The sequence below is a fragment of the Galeopterus variegatus genome, unplaced genomic scaffold (genome assembly GCF_000696425.1).
Source record: "Galeopterus variegatus unplaced genomic scaffold, G_variegatus-3.0.2 Scaffold1415, whole genome shotgun sequence".
Lineage (NCBI taxonomy): Eukaryota > Metazoa > Chordata > Mammalia > Dermoptera > Cynocephalidae > Galeopterus > Galeopterus variegatus.
This window is the reverse complement of record NW_007727526.1, coordinates 163,200-182,863: the sequence shown is the minus strand read 5'-3', so window position 1 is coordinate 182,863 and position 19,664 is coordinate 163,200. Positions and strand designations below refer to the sequence as shown.

The 19,664-nt window shown below is 38.0% G+C and overlaps 1 protein-coding gene across 1 annotated transcript in view; it reads right to left on the bottom strand.

The window, feature by feature from the left end:
• Positions 1–3,259: 3,259 nt before the first annotated feature.
• CAPZA1 (capping protein (actin filament) muscle Z-line, alpha 1) overlaps positions 3,260–19,664 on the bottom strand; it is a 40,465-nt gene continuing 24,060 nt past the window's right edge. Inside the window, exons 5-10 of the mRNA XM_008576838.1 lie at positions 18,881–19,087; positions 14,562–14,641; positions 13,486–13,564; positions 7,362–7,433; positions 5,282–5,344; positions 3,260–4,896 (exon numbers count right to left, since the gene is read on the bottom strand). Of these exons, the coding sequence (XP_008575060.1) occupies positions 4,756–4,896; positions 5,282–5,344; positions 7,362–7,433; positions 13,486–13,564; positions 14,562–14,641; positions 18,881–19,087 (642 nt within the window). The 3' untranslated portion in view covers positions 3,260–4,755. The remainder of the gene's footprint in view (positions 4,897–5,281; positions 5,345–7,361; positions 7,434–13,485; positions 13,565–14,561; positions 14,642–18,880; positions 19,088–19,664) is intronic.

Here is a 19,664-nt window from a genome sequence, read left to right as displayed (position 1 = left end):
CTTGGACACTTAATTGCAACTCCAGTCTGTATTGCTCATTCATTTTTCACTAGTATATAAGTAAGGGTGGCCTTAGTCATCAAAATATTAGCTTCTTGAGAGCAAGGGACTGTTATGTTAGGCAGTGCATGGTTAATAGCGACAGCATCAGTACCAGGAAGAGAAGTAGAAGACCCAGTGTGCTTCAGAAGAGACTGTGTAGACAAACTAAAAGGAGTTACCTCAGGGCTACCACAAAAACAAATGTGAAATAAGCCTTTGCATCCACTTATCCTCCATAATGGAATAACAAAACACACTAGAATGGGACAAAGATAATAAGTTATGTAAAATTTTTTTAAAAATCAAATGTAACAGAGTTCCAAATATATCAAAGCTAGTATTGTTCTCCAAAGTAGTTACCCGTAGGAGGCCACACAATCTAAGGAACTGTGGAATATCAAGAACCGGGTCATGGCCAGCTGGCTACCCCTGTACCTTCTCTCAGGCCAACAACCAACTAAAGCCAGGAATAACAGCCTTTAGCAACAGGAAATGCAGCGTCAGTGGGAACCAAAGCTACAGGGATGGGGAAAATAGAGCAGGGGAAAACGTTATGTCTTAGAAATAGTTTATGCAAAGTAGAGGGAAAAAACTAGGAAACTAGGCAAACATTTTACCTTTTTTCTTCCCCACTTACCTGATGAGAACTCAGGGGTATAAAAAGGGTGAACTCCTCAAAATTGCTTTGCTAGTTACCATCTCAAAAACTACCATGTGCCATACCCAAAGCAAATGTCTGGCTCCTTTCTGACCAGCAAATCTAACTCCACGTTATTCCTGAACACATAACCTCCCCACTTCTCTGGTCAGGCCTATCTTCTGGATGTCCTCAAAATATATACAAACAGCTGTAGTACAGTAAAATCCTGGGTAAAAATGTGATGCGATGTGGCTTTGGTTAAAATGAAACTTCTCTAAACCAGTTTCATCTGGAAAAATCTACTTCACATGGATGGGGTTGTCATTGTTATTTTTACGCATCCTGTTCTAAATGTCTAGAATAGTCTTCCTTCCCCTTTTACATCCAGCTCAGGACTCACTTCCTTGAAGCCTCCTTTAAACCTATCTGCACTTATAAGAACCTGACTTCAAAGTAATAAGGTTGATTTTAGTATGGATCCAAATGGCACTGAAGGTAGTCTGAAAGGTAATTTCGGCCAATGGTGTTATTGAAATAAACCAATGTAACTAACTACTTAGCCAAGATACTTTGTATAACATTAGGTTTGTATTTTATTCTCATTACTCCAGTTACTTGAGTTCAGCAATTCAGCCTTTATATGTTCTCTAACATTATGTATTCCACTTATACTCTACTCCCTAAGGCAACTGGAAACAATCCTTAAACTGAAATACTGAAATTGGTCTACCACATACCAAAGGAGATACTGTGGCACTTACAGTTGATACTCATTATTCACAGATTCTGATTTGCAAATTCACCTACTCACTAAAATTTATTTCTAACACCCAAATCAGTACTTGCAGTGCTTTTGTGCTCATTCACGGATATGCAGAGTAGTGAAAAATTTGAGTTGCCCAATGTGCATGTTCCCAGCTGAGTTCAAACACAGTGATGCTCTGCCTTCTTGTTTCAGCCCTCATATTATAAACGTGTGCTTTGTGTGGTGTATGCCACGGTTTTTGCACGTTTGTGCTTTTTGCTGGTGATTTCACTGCAAACAATGTTCCCCAAATGTAGTTAGGAAGTGCTACCTACCTAAGCACAAGAATGCTTTACATAGAAAATTCGTTAGGTAACCATCATTCAGGTATGAGTTATAGTATTAATTCAGTGTTCCCAGTGACTTTACAGAATATAAATACCCTGAATAATGAGAATCAACTGTATGTCCTTATACATGATAGAATGCTTCTTGATACTTTGCATTTGAAAAGGTGTGAGATTGGTTTCTGTCCTCAGAGGGCTTGTATCTATATGTTTATATATACCCTATCCAAAGGAGAATTTAAGTTACAAAAACTTAAACTACAGGACCATCCAGTTTTCTGTATTTACTAACCTTCCTTTCTTTGATTTTTCCACATAGTTGGTAGCTGAACAACTAGAAGGCGGTCACGAACATTTGGTTCACTTGGTAGTTCTATATAAAATTGTAAATTCATAAATTGGCATTAAGATATGAATCCATCTTTGACTTTGAAGAGAATGTGCCAAGGTTTGCCAATTATCTAATGAACCTAGATGGGCATCAAAGTTCTAGATTATAAAACAGAGGCAGGCACTGGAACTAGGCAACAAACAGAAGGACAACCACTGAGGCTCAGATGAAACAAAGTCTTCAGCAGTCATTTCAAACTCAAATATATGAGTGAGGCCCCACAAAATACTCCTTTCCATCTGGCTGGGAAACCTTTGCCCTAATAATTCATAGACTGATTATAGCAGTGTTTGGTAAAATTGAATATATTCTGTTGAGGGAGGTTAAAAGTCAGGGGGTCTCTGTAGGACCTGGCAAGGAAAGTTAACTTCCTCCCAACTATGTAAGTAACCAAGGGCTTTAAATAGTCGTGAAAATAAGAGTTTTTAAAAGTCAGCCTGGGCTGATGAAACCAGTGGGATAGCCTGGGGGTAGGCTGACAGAGTTAATAAGTTAAAGGCAAGAATGTTTGAATTTATTTGCATTACAAGTACGATGAAATACAGCTAAGTGTCCCTCAAAAAGGTAGGAATTTGAACTGGCCTTGGATAGAGGGTGAAGCACAAAAACTTCTGGTTCTCTGTTGCGAACCAGGATAAAAGCCTTTCCCACACATCTGTAGCTAAGCCAGCTAAAGAGAGGAAAAGCAGCCAAGTTAAGCCAATGTAAAATATTACCAAGTTCAAGGTGCAGGATCCTTTCATTTCTACTTCCTGACTAGTGATTACAACCATACTTGGGCCTTGCTTCTGAATTACAGATAGAGAAGATAACTAGATTTTTCTTTCTGACATTAATGGAAATCCCCAGACCTTTGAATCACTGGTAGCCTTTGCAGGAAGAGCATGTATGATCCACACAGACAGTGCTCAAATGCACACACAAAAAGCTATACTTCGGAAGTCTTTGGATATTCACAGTCTATAATAGTTGAAGGTAGAAACCAATTTCAGAAACCCTAAACATTCACAATAAATAAGATAAGATTACAGCTGAATACCTTACCTTGAGAACAAAGGCTGAAGAGATGGATCAAAAAGGAGAGACTCAGACAATTTTAGAACAAAACAGGTATATTTCTATTGGACTACCTGGTACAGAAGATAGTGTGGTATGGATGGATAGTATGAATGACAAATAATACAAATATATTTTATTTGAAATAAACAAAAATGCTTACATAGCTCAATGGGTCACTTGAAAACAAACTCTTGCTTGACTGTATTACTGAGCAAAAACAAAGCCGAAGCACAAACACCCTTCTGTTTTTGACATGTATTTGGAGATAGGTAGGAAGACACTGCTTGGTTTTTTAAAAAACTGACCTTCCCTTAAGGCCTGGTCATAGAAGTGTAAACAATGTAAATGAATCCACCATTACCAGTTGTCATATCATATCTCTGTCACCTGTGGATTCTGAGATCACACACATACCTGCCAATATACCTGGGAAGGGTTGCTGTATCACAGTTACATTTGAGTTCTTGGCAGGCAGGACTGAGGAAGAGTAATTTGGAACAAGTTTTACATCCTATTTAGAAGAAATCACTAGTATTCCCTTAAATAACAGGTTACAATAGAAAGATACTGCCTGAAAGTTATCCTTTTCACTTTGGTTCATTTTTAGTTTTTGTCTGTGATTTACGCAGTTGTTTGATTCATTTGCTTATAGTACAATCCTGCCATGAAGTATTAAAGCACAAGATACCTATTATTCCTTCAACATCTGTAGTTTTCAAGTTTTATACTCTACTACATCCACAGTATATCAGCAGTTCTTGAATGTTTAAAAAACACATAAATGGGTAAAACTCTTCTAAAAATGCAGATGTCTATAACTACAATGGTACTGGATGAGAAGGAGACAATGAGGGAAGAGAAGAAAAAGCAAACACGTTCATGTGCAGGAAATATGGTTCAAGTCTTTGGATTTAAAAACAAGTTCCCCCGAGAAGCTGGGTATAATAGAGTTCCCCAGAAAACTTCCTTTGCTACCGCAAAAGGACCTCAAAAGTCCCAATCCAAATTTTTGAAAACTACAGTTATGAGAGGCTATAAATGATGATCAAAGCAGTTGGAGGGAGAAGGATGAATGTGTCTTCCATTTAGCTATAGTTTGTAGCATAGCCTCTCTTTAGCTGTTGATGGATCACTAAAAACCACTGAAGTACCAGAAGTACTTCTGAAGGATAGGGGTGGAAAAGTACTGAACATATTACCTGTCTAAATCAGTAACAGAGCTTCATTGCTAGGAAAATTTTCCAAACATTAAAATGACTCCAGGATAGCTCTCTCTCTCCAACATTAAATGTAGCGGAATTAAAAAAAAAATTTACAAGTAGATATGGTGATAACAGAAAATTACAAGGCAGAGAACACAAAAGAATCAAGACAATGCTATAGGTTCAACAGTATTCCATGAGGCTAGAAAACCTTTTAAATTTGAAAGCCCTAGCAAAATATCATTCTTGTTTATAAATCACTTATTTATCATATGATCACACGTTGAATCTTTTTCTTTCCACATACTGAAGAATTCTACATCCAGCCATTAAGCGTTCTGCATTTCTTTGCCAATCTTGTAGCTCAGTATCTTGTTCCAGTCGATTTTGGTGCGGGTAACTGGAAGCTGCCTGCGCAAGGCCTTGAATGTGGTGTCTGACATTGTTTGATAGTTTTCACTAATTGCTGTCTGCAACAGATAATTGAGGATGAGTTGCTTGAACAGAAATGGGGTTGGTCGTGAATAGGAAAATGACTCTGTAGTCAAAGGGCATGTTTAAGGTCCCCCATGAAGGACAGACAGGTCATACTATTTCTATAGAGCTCCTTTCCAATCTCTAAAGTGAGTCAAGAAGCTCACCTGTATTATTTCTAAAACTAGAGCTACAGTCCCTTCCAATCCCAAAACCCTGACTGTAAGCAGAACAACAAGTTGCAAGGTCTGCAAAGTCTCCATGTTTAGTAGTACTAAAGAATATTTTCATGCTAAAGGACACAGAGAGGCCTAACAAAATATGTTAATAGCAAAATAATAAGATAGTAGACCTAGAAAAGTTACTTCCAAATCTTCTTACCTGATACTCATTTTCTGCATTCTCTATGATTTTAATAAACTCCTTGGCAGTTTGGACTTCATTCTAATGGAGGAAGGAAGAGGGGTAAATAAGAATTTTTAAAAAATGTGTGAGCAGTGAATAAAAAGATACTGAAAAGTAAGTTCATCTTAACTAACGTTTGTATAACAATTCCTAGCTTACTAAGTGTTCCCATGCACACTACTTCCTTTGATCCTCATAAAAACTATGTGAAGTAGATACATTATAATCATCTTCATTTTGCAGATGAGAAAATAGAACCCCTTAAGTGACGACCAAAACTATACAACTTTTGAATGATAAATATGGGACCCCAATCTAGGTATCAGCCAAAAAATCCCATGCTCTTTCCACTCTACCACAGTAGGCCCAAAACAGCATCATGTCTTAAAATCTTGATGCTTGAAAATATTTCTGGTTTTAGATGATATGAACAGAAAAACACCAAAAAGCAAAAAACAACCAAACCCAAGATGAAATGAATAATGCGAATAATAAATACCAGGCATATCAGCCATATTCATAAGCTCATATACTCCTTTATTTGCCACTTACAATGTTAAACCAGCCAATGACATTTTGTATTACATGATTTAGGTACAAAATGAGATGAATCTTGCTTTCTCTCACCATGAAGTACAAGAGAATTATTTCTTACCAATAAGTCTAAAAAAAAAAAAAAAAAAAAAAAAAAAGAGGGATGGGGGGCAGAGGGGAGAAGAATGAAAGAAAGACAGCATAGAAAATCTGATGACTAAAGACCACGAACAGGCATTTCACCAAAGAGGAGATACAGGATGGCAACTAAGCACATGAAAAGATGTTAGCCATTTCGTGGTGATGCAAATGAAAATCATAGTGAGATGTCATGACTTACTGAAAAAAAAGCACAACAAAGTTAAAGGGAAAAGGCTAATTTTAATCCCTAGAGTGTAGTCCCAACACAGATAGTGAAGAACTCAAAACTATCTTCTATTTTCATAATAACACGAAAACAAAGTTATATGCCATCTTCACTCTCATTCTTATGCATGTAAAATGCAGTTTCATAGAAGCTACATGACATGCAATGACTTCATTTTGTAGGCTAATGGAATGCATGAAGTGGATATGAGAATCCAGCTGTCTTTTAGTAAGCCACACATTACACAATTAGTGAAGATGTAAATTAATGCCATTCTTCTAAATTTTTTTTGGTTTGGAAAATAGTTATTTTTCACAAAAACGTTATTTATGTTAACTAATGGCTTTGTTATTATTTTTAATTAACGAATAAATATTTCTAACAATTAGTTTTAATTTTTAATAAGGTAAACATTGATATAACATATAAACAAAAGCTCTTCGTGGGTATTCAATAACTTCTAAGACTATAAAGAAATAAAGAGACTATGAAAGAAAGAATGCAAGAACAAATTATGTCCCTTCTTTCAAGGTACAGAACACAATACTTTTTTTTTTTTTTTCATGTCCGGCAACGGATCGCAACCCTCAGTGTCACGCCCGTACCAGACCGGGACCAGCAACGGGATCGCAACCCTCAGCGCCGCACCCGCACCTCGCTCAGCCAGTGAGCGGGAACCAGTCTGTATGTGGGATCCGAACCCTCTGCGGGAGCGCCGCCGCGCTCTCAAGCGGCGCACTGTAGCAGTGCGCCACCGGGCCGGCCCAGAACACAATACTTTTAATACTTCTAAAAATGTTGTTTCTTTAATGATATGAATTCAGCCCTATAGGATTTAGTTTGGCAAACTTTCCTTGCTTCTGGTATTTACTGATAGAAGGCATTGCTTTCCTTGAATAAATCTCACAATTGAGAAAGAGGAAGAGCAAGAAAAAGGAAGTTTCTCTGAAGCCATAATCACTATTTTGAGTCAAAGACTGTAAACTATTATAGCTGGTTGGTAGGAAGAGGTACTAATTGAAAGTAGATGCCAAAATCAAAGCATTGAAAGCAAAAGGAATTTATATTGGCAGAATCAGCACACAGGCTCAAAACTAATTTTTTTTAAGAAAAACAAGACACAAGTGAGACAAACATTAAATATTCCATACTCACCGAAACAGTGATTGAATCTTGTACATCTTTATGACTAACCAACTGAACATTGCCATCTTCATAATAGTGAACCTGTGTGAAACAATGTTTGAGCAAGTTTGTGTAACATTCATATAGAAACCAACTGCTTAGAGCACAATTCCATGCTTTAAGCCATCCTTAAGTTGGTAAGCCATCTTTACGAACTCTGAACAGATAATTGATATAACCAATAGTACTTCACAATTAAAATTCACAGAACACTAAAGCTTAAGAATTCTCTTTCCTTAGAAGGGAAAACGGATTATCATTTAAGCTCAGCAAACATTTATTATGTGCTTATTACCTTCCAGGCACTGTGGTAGGCATTATGAATACAAAGATACATAAGACCCCACTCTTTTTTTTATTTGGCAGTTGGCCAGTACAGGGATCAGAACCCATGACCTTGGTGTTATAAGGCTGTGCTCTAACCAACTGAGCTAACCATCCAGCCCCAAAACCCCACTCCTGACAGTATTAAAATAATTAAAATAAAACCATTTAAACATTAATTTTTCACTGTGAAAACCAAGGAGTTTTTTTTTTTTGTTTTTGTTTTTTTTTTAAAGATGACTGGTAAGGGGATCTTAACCCTTGACTTGGTGCTGTCAGCACCATGCTCAGCCAGTGAGCTAACCGGCCATCCCTATATGGGATCCGAACCCATGGCCTTGGTGTTATCAGCACCGCACTCTCCCGAGTGAGCCACGGGCCGGCCCTAAAACCAAGGAGTTTTAATGGATCCTAATACCTGACACATCTCTCCATATATATTATCATTAATATTGGTAAGAGATCTGACCAAGTGCAGGAAAAGCTTAATTGAGGGTTAAAAACAGGACTGAAAAAGAAATATTTTACTGGTAAATTAGGTCAGCACCACGCCCACCCAGTGAGCAACCGGCCATCCCTATATGGGATCCGAACCCATGGCCTTGGTGTTATCAGCACCGCACTCTCCCGAGTGAGCCACGGGCCGGCCCTAAAACCAAGGAGTTTTAATGGATCCTAATACCTGACACATCTCTCCATATATATTATCATTAATATTGGTAAGAGATCTGACCAAGTGCAGGAAAAGCTTAATTGAGGGTTAAAAACAGGACTGAAAAAGAAATATTTTACTGGTAAATTAGACAACAAAAATAAGTAAGATAAAAGCAGTTTTGAAGATGTAAGGTAAAGTGAGGTGCTACAATTATGAAAACAGTTAGCAAGAAGGAGGAGTACCCAAGGGACAGACTAAGAAATCAATGACAATGTATAAGGCTCAGGAAGTTTTGGTCACTTGCAAGACAGGTTCAGTCACCTTAATTTAACATGCCTACAAACTGGCCACATAGAATAGGATGAGGATATCCTTTTACTAAGTGCATCTGAACAGGGTCTTGAAAACAGTAATTGTCATTTAAGTGGACAAAGTAGAGAAGGGTATCTACAAGGGAATAAAAAATGTATAAGAGAATGGGGTACAACTGGCTTAATTTAGGAAAGAACAAAGAACTTGCATTTGAATATGTGTGAAAGGGAATGTGGCAGGAGACACTGAAATAAAGTTGAAGACACTGAAGAGCAAAGTACCTTATAAACCACATTAAGAATTCAGACTTTATCCTATTATAGGTGATGAGAACTCAGGGAAATATTTTAGAAAGATTACACTTGTCTTATGAAGAAAATAAAATGGAGAGCTAAAACCGGGGGCGTAATGCTAGAATAGTAGCCCAGGTAATGCCGTTTCCTTCATCTAGTGCTATGGTCTGAACGCTGGTGTCCTTCCAAAATTCTTATGTTGGAATCTAATACCCAATGTGATAGTATTAAGAGGTGGGTCGTTGGGAAGTGATTAGGTCATGAGAGCACCATTCTCATGAATGGGATTAGTGCCCTTGCAAAAGAGGCTCAAGTGAGCACCCTTGCCCTCTTTCTATCATATGAGGCCACAGCGTTCACCCCTTCTGCCATGTGAAGATGCAGCAAGAAGGCACAAGAACAGGCCTTCACCAGATACCAAATCTGCTGACACCTTGATCATGGACTTCTTAGCCTCCAGAAGTGTGATCAATAAATTTCTGCTGTTTTTAAATTACCAGTCTAAGGTATTTTGTTATAGCAGCCTAAATAGACTAAGACATCTAGTCTATACTACCAGAAGATATTTGAACAGAAAAGAACGTTTTTAGAGAAAAAGTAGAAGCGGGGAAGAGAAAAGCAGTAGCTTCGCTACTACAGCTATTATTTATTAAGTCCTTACTGTGCATTATAGGTACTATGTAAAACACTTTACTTATTACTTCTACTGCCTCATTTTTTTTTTTTTCCTTTTTGTCTTTTTTCGTGTCCGGCAACGGATCGCAACCCTCAGTGTCGCGCCCGTACCGGACCAGGACCGGCAACGGGATCGCAACCCTCGGTGCTGCACCCGCACCTCGCTCAGCCAGTGAGCGGCCGGTCTGTATGTGGGATCCGAACCCTCGGTGGGAGCGCCGCCACGCTCCCAAGCGGCGCACTGTAGCAGTGCGCCACCAGGCCGGCCCTCTACTGCCTCATTTTAACTGTTACAAGAACTCTGTGCAATACGGACTACTATTAACCATATTTTATAGCTGAGGGAACTGAGGCTTGAGGCAGTTTAATCACTTACCCATGTTCACATACCTAGTAAGAGGAGGAGCTAGGATTTGAATTAGGTTAAATTCTAGAGTTAAAACCTTATCCAACATGCACAATACCTCCCAATGCTATATGCTTTGTCAAAAAGTTAAAAATCCCTCAATTTGGGTTAGAAATAAAGTACCTCACTAGGGGCTTATTCTTTTGGGATATCATTAGAAGGGGACAGATAAATAACAGCCAAGCTTCAGCTAGTCAGAAATCTTGATCCTATTCGCAATAAAAGAACTTCCCTGGGCAACATGAACCCACTACATATCCTTGTTAAAGGGACAAAAATAGATGTCTTTTTTTTTTTTTTTAAAGATGACCGGTAAGGGGATCTTAACCCTTGACTTGGTGTTGTCAGCACCACGCTCTCCCAAGTGAGCTAACTGGCCATCCCTATATAGGGATCCGAACCCGTGGCCTTGGTGTTATCAGCACCACACTCTATGTGAGCCACGGGCCGGCCCTAAAAAATAGGTGTCTTTAATGGGAACAAATGGCTGGCTCTGTCGAGATGGGCAAGAGAAGCGAGAATTTCCATTCCCACTCCCAACCTTGAAATTTCACCTTTTGGCTTTCTAAAAAGAGGTTAAAGAGGAAAAGACAATTTAAGAATGCACTGGAAAAGCAAGGAGATGATAAGTGCTTGTAATACTTAAATGTGAAAATCAGAACAGCAAAGATATGGGCAAAAAAGACTGGCCTAGGGCAGGCCAGCTAGCTCATTTGGTTAGAGCACGGTGTTACAACACCAAAGTCAAGGGTTCAGATTCCCATACCATCCAGCTGCCAAAAACAAACCTGGCTAAATAATAACATTAAAATGCTAAAATCCCAATAGACAAGGACATTTAAGGATATTCAAATACAAGCAGATAACACTCTAACAATAATTTTTTTTTCCTTCGTCTAGCAGCTGGCTGGTACAGGGAACAGAACCCTTGACCTTGGTGTCACAAGGCCATGCTCTAACCAACTGAGCTAAGTAGCCGGCCTGCAACACTAGTTTTGTTTGATTAATCATTTTTCAACTAAAAAATTAGAAGTTCAGGGGCCAAAAAGAACACTGGGTAGGGAAATGAGTACAAACGGGATGTAGGATATAAAAAAAAAAAAATTGGAGATCTGGATGGAGAAACAACAAAAACGTGTATTTCTCAGAACACATCTGAAGAAAGGAGTTATGCAGGGTAAATTCTTTTTTGTCCAAGAATAAAGACTATGCAATTATTTTGAATTTCCGTCATGTTTCTTAAGAAATAGAAGGTTATGAATAAGAATATAGGGCAAGGCCATAAGTTCACTGTTTGTGAACTCAATTGAAAATTCTAAAAATATGATTTTATTACCTAATAAACTAATGATATCATCATAGAAATTAAGTTTAAACTCTATCCATTCCAAAACAGAACCTTTTCTAGGTCTCATCTGCTAACATGAAAATGGTTCTGTTAACTAATATGAATTTCAACGTGACTGTTATCAACATACATCCTCAGAAATTGTTGCCTTCCCAGAACTATCCTTTTGCCTAGAGAACAGCCTAAAAGGCTAAATATCTTACTGATTTTTCCAAATAATTCTCACTCTTTGATTTTTAAAATATATGTAAATGAAGTAAGCCTTCTCCTAAAGTGTGATCAGACAATCTGTGCTTACAAAGGAATAAATGAGGATCTGTGCACTGGTCCCTGTTTTAAAAGTCCTATCACGGGCCGAGCCCGTGGCGCACTCGGGAGAGTGCGGTGCTGGGAGCGCAGCAGCGCTCCCCGCTGCGGGTTCGGATCCTATATAGGGATGACCGGTGCACTCACAGCGCTCACTGGCTGAGCGCGGTGTGGCCGGTCTCAAAAAGGACAAAAAATAAAAATAAAAATAAAAATAAAAGTCCTATCAGAATTTATCACCCTTTGTGATGTGTGTTTTTACTTTATAGGTTTGCACTGGCAAAGCTAAAATACAAATAAATATTTCCATCTAGAATAAAAATACTTACATAAATTTATAGTAAGCTGCCAAGTTAATGCTGATGCCATAGTTATAAGAGGTCTAGAGTACTAGGCTACTAATTGATTTAGTTAACAGAAACAGAATAACATGCTCTTATGTTGGGCTCTGCCAGAAGCAAACCCAAAGATAAAGATTTGAGGGAAAGTAGCTTTGAGGGAGGTAATCTCAGGAAATCTCAGGAAGTAGGGGACTGAGGAAGTGCGACACAGAAGGGAAGGAAGCTTTTAAAAATAATTAATTATTAATTAATTTATTTATTTTTGGCAGCCGGCCGGTGAGAAGGAAACTTTACAGGTATATTAATGGGAAGGTTACAACTGTGGGCACTGAGCAATGGAAGACCAAACAGAACATGCTTCAGAGTTGTCTCAACTGAAGGGTGAGAATGATGGCATATTCATCTATCAACTCTTACGTATCACTGAGGGCTGCTCCCAGAGCTGTGAACTCAACACTTCCAGCCTGTCTCACCTGAGTTGGGCATGCTCCTATGGCCAGGAGCTACTTGTAGCAGGAAGCTGAAGGTATATATAAAAAGAATGGGTGCAGAAAGCATCTCTATATATGCTTTTGATTAAATTACACCATTAAAGAAGACACCTGTTGCTAACTATTATTAAAGCAAGACTTAATATAATATAGGTACAATTAGGAACTGATCTCACTTATCTGTAACTGTTTAATCTGACCTTAGAGTCAGGCTTAAATCACCCTGAATTTACAAAGTCAAACCTCTGCTAGAATATTAGAATTCAATCCAGTCAGGCATCAAATGAATTAACAGATACCAGTATGAGAAATCTGCTTTGCTTAGCTATTTATATTCCATAACATGATGACACCAGGCAAATTCTCTCTATTTCCCTCTGTTTAATTTAGTTTAATTCAATTTAGTTTTATTTATTTTAAAACTTTCTATCAAAAAACCAACAACAAAAACCCCACTGATAACAGCTTTCTTCAGAACTAAGATATATCCTAGCTACTATATATTAACTTTTTTTTTTTTGAATTTGTACACATAAAATACTGGTTTATTTTTGACAAAAAAATGTTTTTTGCACTTTATTTTTTATTGAAACATAATTGATTGTACACATCTGTGGTACTGCAACATCTTAACATTTTTTTATTTTATTCCTTCCTAAAATTACTGTTTGATAATTCTTGGAAAGATCTTACGTTATCTTCGGAAGAAAAAAAATAAGCAAGCAGTACTCTCTACACGACTATTCTTAATCAACCCAGAATAGTGTTCTCTCTATTTAACTACCTCCCCAGGAAAAAGGCTTCTATTCACTGCCATCAATCTCCCTTTGCATCTACATATAGTTGGTCCTTTTTTCTAACACCAGAACAAAATACCAACTTGCACGTTTGTTTTAAAGATGTGAAATTTTAACCATGGTCTATAAAAATGTTGGAATCTCACCTGAATCTTAAGGACTCCAACCACCTGGGCTGTAGGTGGTGTGATGGTGAACTTCCATTCTGATCTCCAACGACCATTCCTATTAAAACACACACAATGCTGCAGAATTAGCAGTAAGCACGAGAAAGAAGTGATGTGCCACTGAGGCAGAAAAATTGAGAAAGAGGGGGAAAAAACCCCAGTCATTTCCAGTTTGACAAACCCAAGGCTCTGACTATTCAAATATAATTTTGAATCTAAGTGCCCTGAACATAAAAGCCTTTTCTAAGTTATTTTGACTTCCATTTTTCCTTTTGAAGTAGAAAATCATGCCTATTCTGTTCAGGGGAGGCTCTTCCAAAAGCAGATAAATGGCTGCTGAGTTATGCAATTAGCTCAAATATTAGTAATCCTAGCCCAAGTAAAACTCAGACTTTCAGCTAGGCATTTTATTAATCACTTGTTCTCACTCAATGTAAGAGTATTTTTTTTTTTCCCTTTTTTTTTGTCTTTTTTTGTGTCCGGCAACGGATCGCAACCCTCAGTGTCGCGCCCGTACCGGACCGGGACCGGCAACGGGATCGCAACCCTCGGCGCCGTGCCTGCACCTCGCTCAGCCAGTGAGTGGGAACCGGTCTGTATGTGGGATCCGAACCCTCGGCGGGAGCACCGCCGCGCTCCCAAGCGGCGCACTGTAGCAGTGCACCACCGGGCCGGCCCAATATAAGAGTATTTTAAAAAAAGATATGATTATAAAATCTTAGAAGAAATGCCCGCCCCTCGCTCAGCCAGTGAGCGGCCGGTCTGTATGTGGGATCCGAACCCTTGGCGGGAGCACCGCCGCGCTCCCAAGCGGCGCACTGTAGCAGTGCACCACCGGGCCGGCCCAATATAAGAGTATTTTAAAAAAAGATATGATTATAAAATCTTAGAAGAAATTTAAATAATGTTTAAATTCCTCATTTTATAGGTGGCTAACTGAAATCTCTAAATCAAATAATTTATTCCAATATAGTTGGATCAAAAACTAAGTTTGAACTGCTGGTTTCTTTCCTATATAAATTAGATGCAAACAGAAGAGAATATCTGTTTCTTACCAGAAGTTTTTAGGCTGAAACTGGTGGCTTTCAATACATGCAATAATAGTCTGTTGCCCATCTATAGTTTTAGCATAAACCTATTGTTGGAAAAAAAAAAAAAAAGTTAGACTCCAAAAACATATTTAATTTAAATGACAACACTGTACAAAAGCAATGTACCAAATCCTTCGGGGAGACAAAGAATCAGACAGAACAAGTTTATGACACAATAGAATTCATGGGACAGAAACACAAAGCAGAACACATTAGGTTCTAGCAGGTATAATGAATACAGAGGGAAATACTATTCTTGTTTTAGAGTACAACACTTAGGCTGGGTCTTACAAGACAGATGAATTCTGATTAGCAGAGACTAAGAATAAAGATAGGGGCCGGCCCGGTGGCGCACTGGATAGTGCACCGCTTGGGAAGTGCGGCGGCGCTCCCGCCAGAGGGTTCGGATCCCACATACAGACCGGTTCCCGCTCACTGGCTGAGCGAGGCGCGGGAGCAACGCCGAGGTTTGCGGTCCCGTTGCCGGTCCCCGGTCCGGTACGGGGGCAACACTGAGGGTTGCGATCCGTTGCCGGACACGGAAAAAAGACAAAAGACAAAAAAAAAAAAAAAGATAGTAACAGCTCTGGCAGGACTTGTTAAGTGAAATCGAGGACTTGTTCAGTGAATGGCAATTAGTTCTATCAGGTTAGAGAGTGTGTGTAAAGTGTTCTAGTGGGAGACAAAACCAGATAGTAGATTTAGGTCATTTAGTAGCAGACGTAAGGTAAGATGTTTAGACTTTATTCTACAGGCAATGCAGAGACAGCAAAACAACAACCAGAACTATTATTTTGGGAGAATAATTATTTTTGGTGTACAGGAGAAAATGGAAGAAAAGCTGGAAGTGGGTTAGGAAGCCCCAGTATTAATCTAGGCTATAAACTAGGGTGGTATCAATGGAAATGGAAAAGACGGGTCACATATAAAATGCAGAAGTACAATCAAAAGTCTAGCAATATATTGCAAATGAAAGGCAAAGGAAAGAAGGAGCCAAAGTTCTTGCACATTTGGATGACTAGAAAGATCATTAACAAATTGGGAAATCCAGATGGAGAGATGTCTAGCTATTAGTTAGAAACACCAACTGTTCCTTAGTATGGGAGAGGCGAATGGAAATGTGATCACCAAGAGAAAGCAAAAAAAAAACCCAACAACAAAAAAAACAACTTATAGTGCTTTATAGTCCACAAAATGTGTTTTTACATATATTTTCCTTTTGCTCTATTACATCTGCTGAAACACATTGTTATCATCTACAGATGATAAAGCTGAAATTCACAGAGCTTTTTGTCTAAGGTCACGGAGAAAGTAAGTGGTGAAAGTACAATTCAAACCCATTGTTTTTGTGACACCAAAGTCTGTGTTACTTTCCGTACATTAGATGAACTATGAACTTTCAAGAGAAATACAGCTTTGGGGAATGCCTACGTTTATAAAGGCAGGGGAGAAGAAAAGAAATGAGTAGAGATGGAGTAAGAATAATTACAAGGTGCTGACATAGGAGCCTAAGCAAAAGATAATTTCTACAAGTAGTTGGCTGGCCTCAGTGTGAAATGCCATACAGAAGTTAAGGACCAAGAAAAGGACGCTGAATCTGGCAATTCAAAAACCATCAGTAACCTCAGAGAGCAGTTTCTGTAAAATGGGGACTAAAAAAAATCAAAGGGTTCAGAAGTGGGTGGGTAAATGAGGAAATGTCACTAGTAGGGGAAGAATGCTTGTTGGTTTGGTGGTGAAGCAGAAAGATAAAGGAATGGAGAAAGTGGAGAAGAGTGAGAAAGGGTGAGGTGGAAAGAGGGGATGAAGAAAGAAATAACTTACAGAAATTATTATTACTGAGGGAAAGTTTTTTTCCACTTAAGGACAGTAGAAATAAGACTATTTCTTTCTTTCTTTTTTTTTTTTTAAAAAAGATGACCGGTAAGGGGATCTTAACCCTTGACTTGGTGTTGTCAGCACCATGCTCAGCCAGTGAGCAAACCGGCCATCCCGATATGGAATCCGAACCCGGGGCCTTGGTGTTATCAGCACCACATTCTCCCGAGTGAGCCACGGGCCGGCCTGAAATAAGACTATTTCTAGAGAAATGTATCAGAAGAGAAAACAAAGTCACAAGAAGACATTTTGAAGACACAGACAGTAAGAAATCAAGAATAAGGACCCCTCTTCCTCAGATTCAAGTACAATGGAAGAAAGAGAAGATTTCTGAATGTGGAAAAAAGAGAAGTAAAAAGATTTCATGTCAGCTCAATCCTAATAAAATGTGGGGTATTAGATGCCTGTCTGAGGACAACAGGAAATGTTTGGAACATACTGTATAAAAAATGTGATAGGGAATAGTGAGATGAAATTACGGATGACTAAACAGGACAGCTGAGGATATCAGACACTTGTGTACAGTAGACACCATTAGAACAATTCTATGATTTTTTCGTAGCTCATTGATAGTTAAAAGAAATGAAAAAAGGTCACACTAGGGTTATCTGGTGTTGGAGCTTTCCAAATTAAAAATGGGCAGTGACAAACTCTGAATTGGTAACAAATAATAAGTTGAAAGTATATTTAGGACTGAATAGTCAATTTCTAAAAGTGAAATTTGTCATGTCTCCCTTGGCAATACTAGGTTCCAAAAAGGAATTCTGTGCTTATCCACCATATTGGGTTTTCTCCATCATTTAAAAAAAATCAAACACATAACAATAATATCTAACATTTATGCAGAGCTTACATTGTGCCAGGCACTGTTCCAAGTACTTTATACATATTATTAACTCATTTAATCCTCCTAATAACTCTATGAGGTAAGAACTATTATTTCCATTTACAGATGAAGAAATTGAGGCACAGAAATGTGAAGTAATTTACCTAAGGTCACATAACTGGTTAAGTGGCAGGGCTAGAATTCAAACTAGTTAGTAAGGCTTCAATGTAAGTGCTCTTAACTAATACTCTATATTGCCATTTAACTCATCATCATTACCTATCTAAAATATTCTAGTTAGGGGCCGGCCTGTGGCTCACTCGGGAGAGTGCGGTGCTGATAACACCAAGGCCCTGGGTTTGGATCCTATATAGGGATGGCTGGTTCGCTCACTGGCTGAGCGTGGTGCTGACAACACCAAGCCAAGGGTTAAGATCCCCTTACCGGTCATCTTTTGAAACAAACAAACAAACAAATAAATAAATAAACAAACAAATAAATAAATAAATAAAATATTCTAGTTAATAACAATGTATTGTATACTTGAAAACCACAAGAGTACGTTTTAATTGTTTTCACCACAAAAAAATAACTATGTGAGGTAAAGTATATATTGATTAGCTCAATTTAGCTGTACTACAATATACACATATTTCCAAACATCATAAATATATACAATTTTTATCAATTAAAAAATGCAATAAAAAGTTTTAAAATATTTTAATCAATATTTTTAATGCCATAATTTTACAAAGGAGAAATCATGATAGAGCCAAATATATGATTTTTCAGAGCCAAGAGATATCGTAAATGAAAGTCAAATTAGTCTTTTTTTTTTTAAAAGATGACCGGTAAGGTGATCTTAACCCTTGACTTGGTGTTGTCAGCACCACGCTCTCCCAAGTGAGCTAACCGGCCATCCCTATTTAAGGATCTGAACCCGTGGCCTTGGTGTTATCAGCACCACACTCTCCCGAGTGAGCCGCAGGCCGGCCCTAAATTAGTCTTGATTGCGAACCAGCCATCCCTATATAGGATCCAAACCCAGGGCCTTGGTGTTATCAGCACCACACTCTCCCGAGTGAGCCGCAGGCCGGCCCTAAATTAGTCTTGATTTTTAAAAAAATTGTCTAATTCAAATAATTTTGATTATCCAATGAAAACATCTAAACTATGTGGAAGTAGCCTGGTGTAAAAACGCCTGTATCCTAAAGTCATAAACATGGGCAATAGCTCTCTCAACAGTCTTAATTTACCATTTTTTCCCATGTCGAAGCTAAAGATCTTTTAAAACTTTTTTTGATGAGTATAAGGGAACTTCTCATGAGTAAATAAGACAAATGTGAAATAGAAGACACTGAGATGTAAAACTTTTTTGTACTGGAACTTTAAAAAGGAATTTTCCATATAAAATTTTCCATTTAATTATACCTCTTTCAAAAATGATTTAGGGAATAAAATGCAGAGGAGAGACCATAACTAAGAAAGAAGTGATGTTTGGCAGGTCAAAGCCCCGAAAGGATAAGGTAAATGTAAGAAATAAAACACTCTCTGATAATGAAACAAGCAGATACTTAACAGTACAGAAGCCGTTGGAATAATGATCTTTCACATAGGCTCTTAAAGCACTGTCACAGGATTCTCTCCAAGACTTCAGACCTCCATCTACTTCCTCTGGCTGGGGGTCACTTGCTTCTTTCCGTAAGTGATCAAACTTAAAGGAAATTTTGTTTCTTGGATCTAAAAATCTGCTATTTCCCAAGTCACCATGCTCTGTGATTAAGACCTTCCAAAGAATAATTACAAATATGAGTAACTCTGTAAAAAAAGACAGATCTTGTTACAGTTCGCAAAACATAAATAAATATGCACTGGAATTCTACTATGCACTGGAATTTTCATTTACTTAGATTTCTTTCATATTCATTTTTCATCCACGTGCCACCCCCAACACTTTTTTTGCAGCTGGCTGGTATGGGGATCTGAACACCCATTTTTATTCTTAGAAATTTATGGGTGAGTCAACTTTAAACTGCAAAATTTGCCCTATCCTAATAATACCCTTGATTTCATGGTTTCTTAATATGTTATTTAGGTATACACAGTACTTTATACATAGCTGTAATAACAACTTATATGTACATTGTCGTATTCTTTTTTCACACTTTATGGAGCTTTTCAGAATCATTATATTTAACATTTAAAATAGATAATACATTCATATGGTGCAAAAAATAAAAAAATACACAAAGTTTTTTCTCACCACTATCTCCCAACCATGAAATTCCTAAAGTAATAAGTGGTCTAAATTAAAGTAGTCTAAATTTCACTAGGAATACCTCTGTTTTCCCATTAAGTATGTC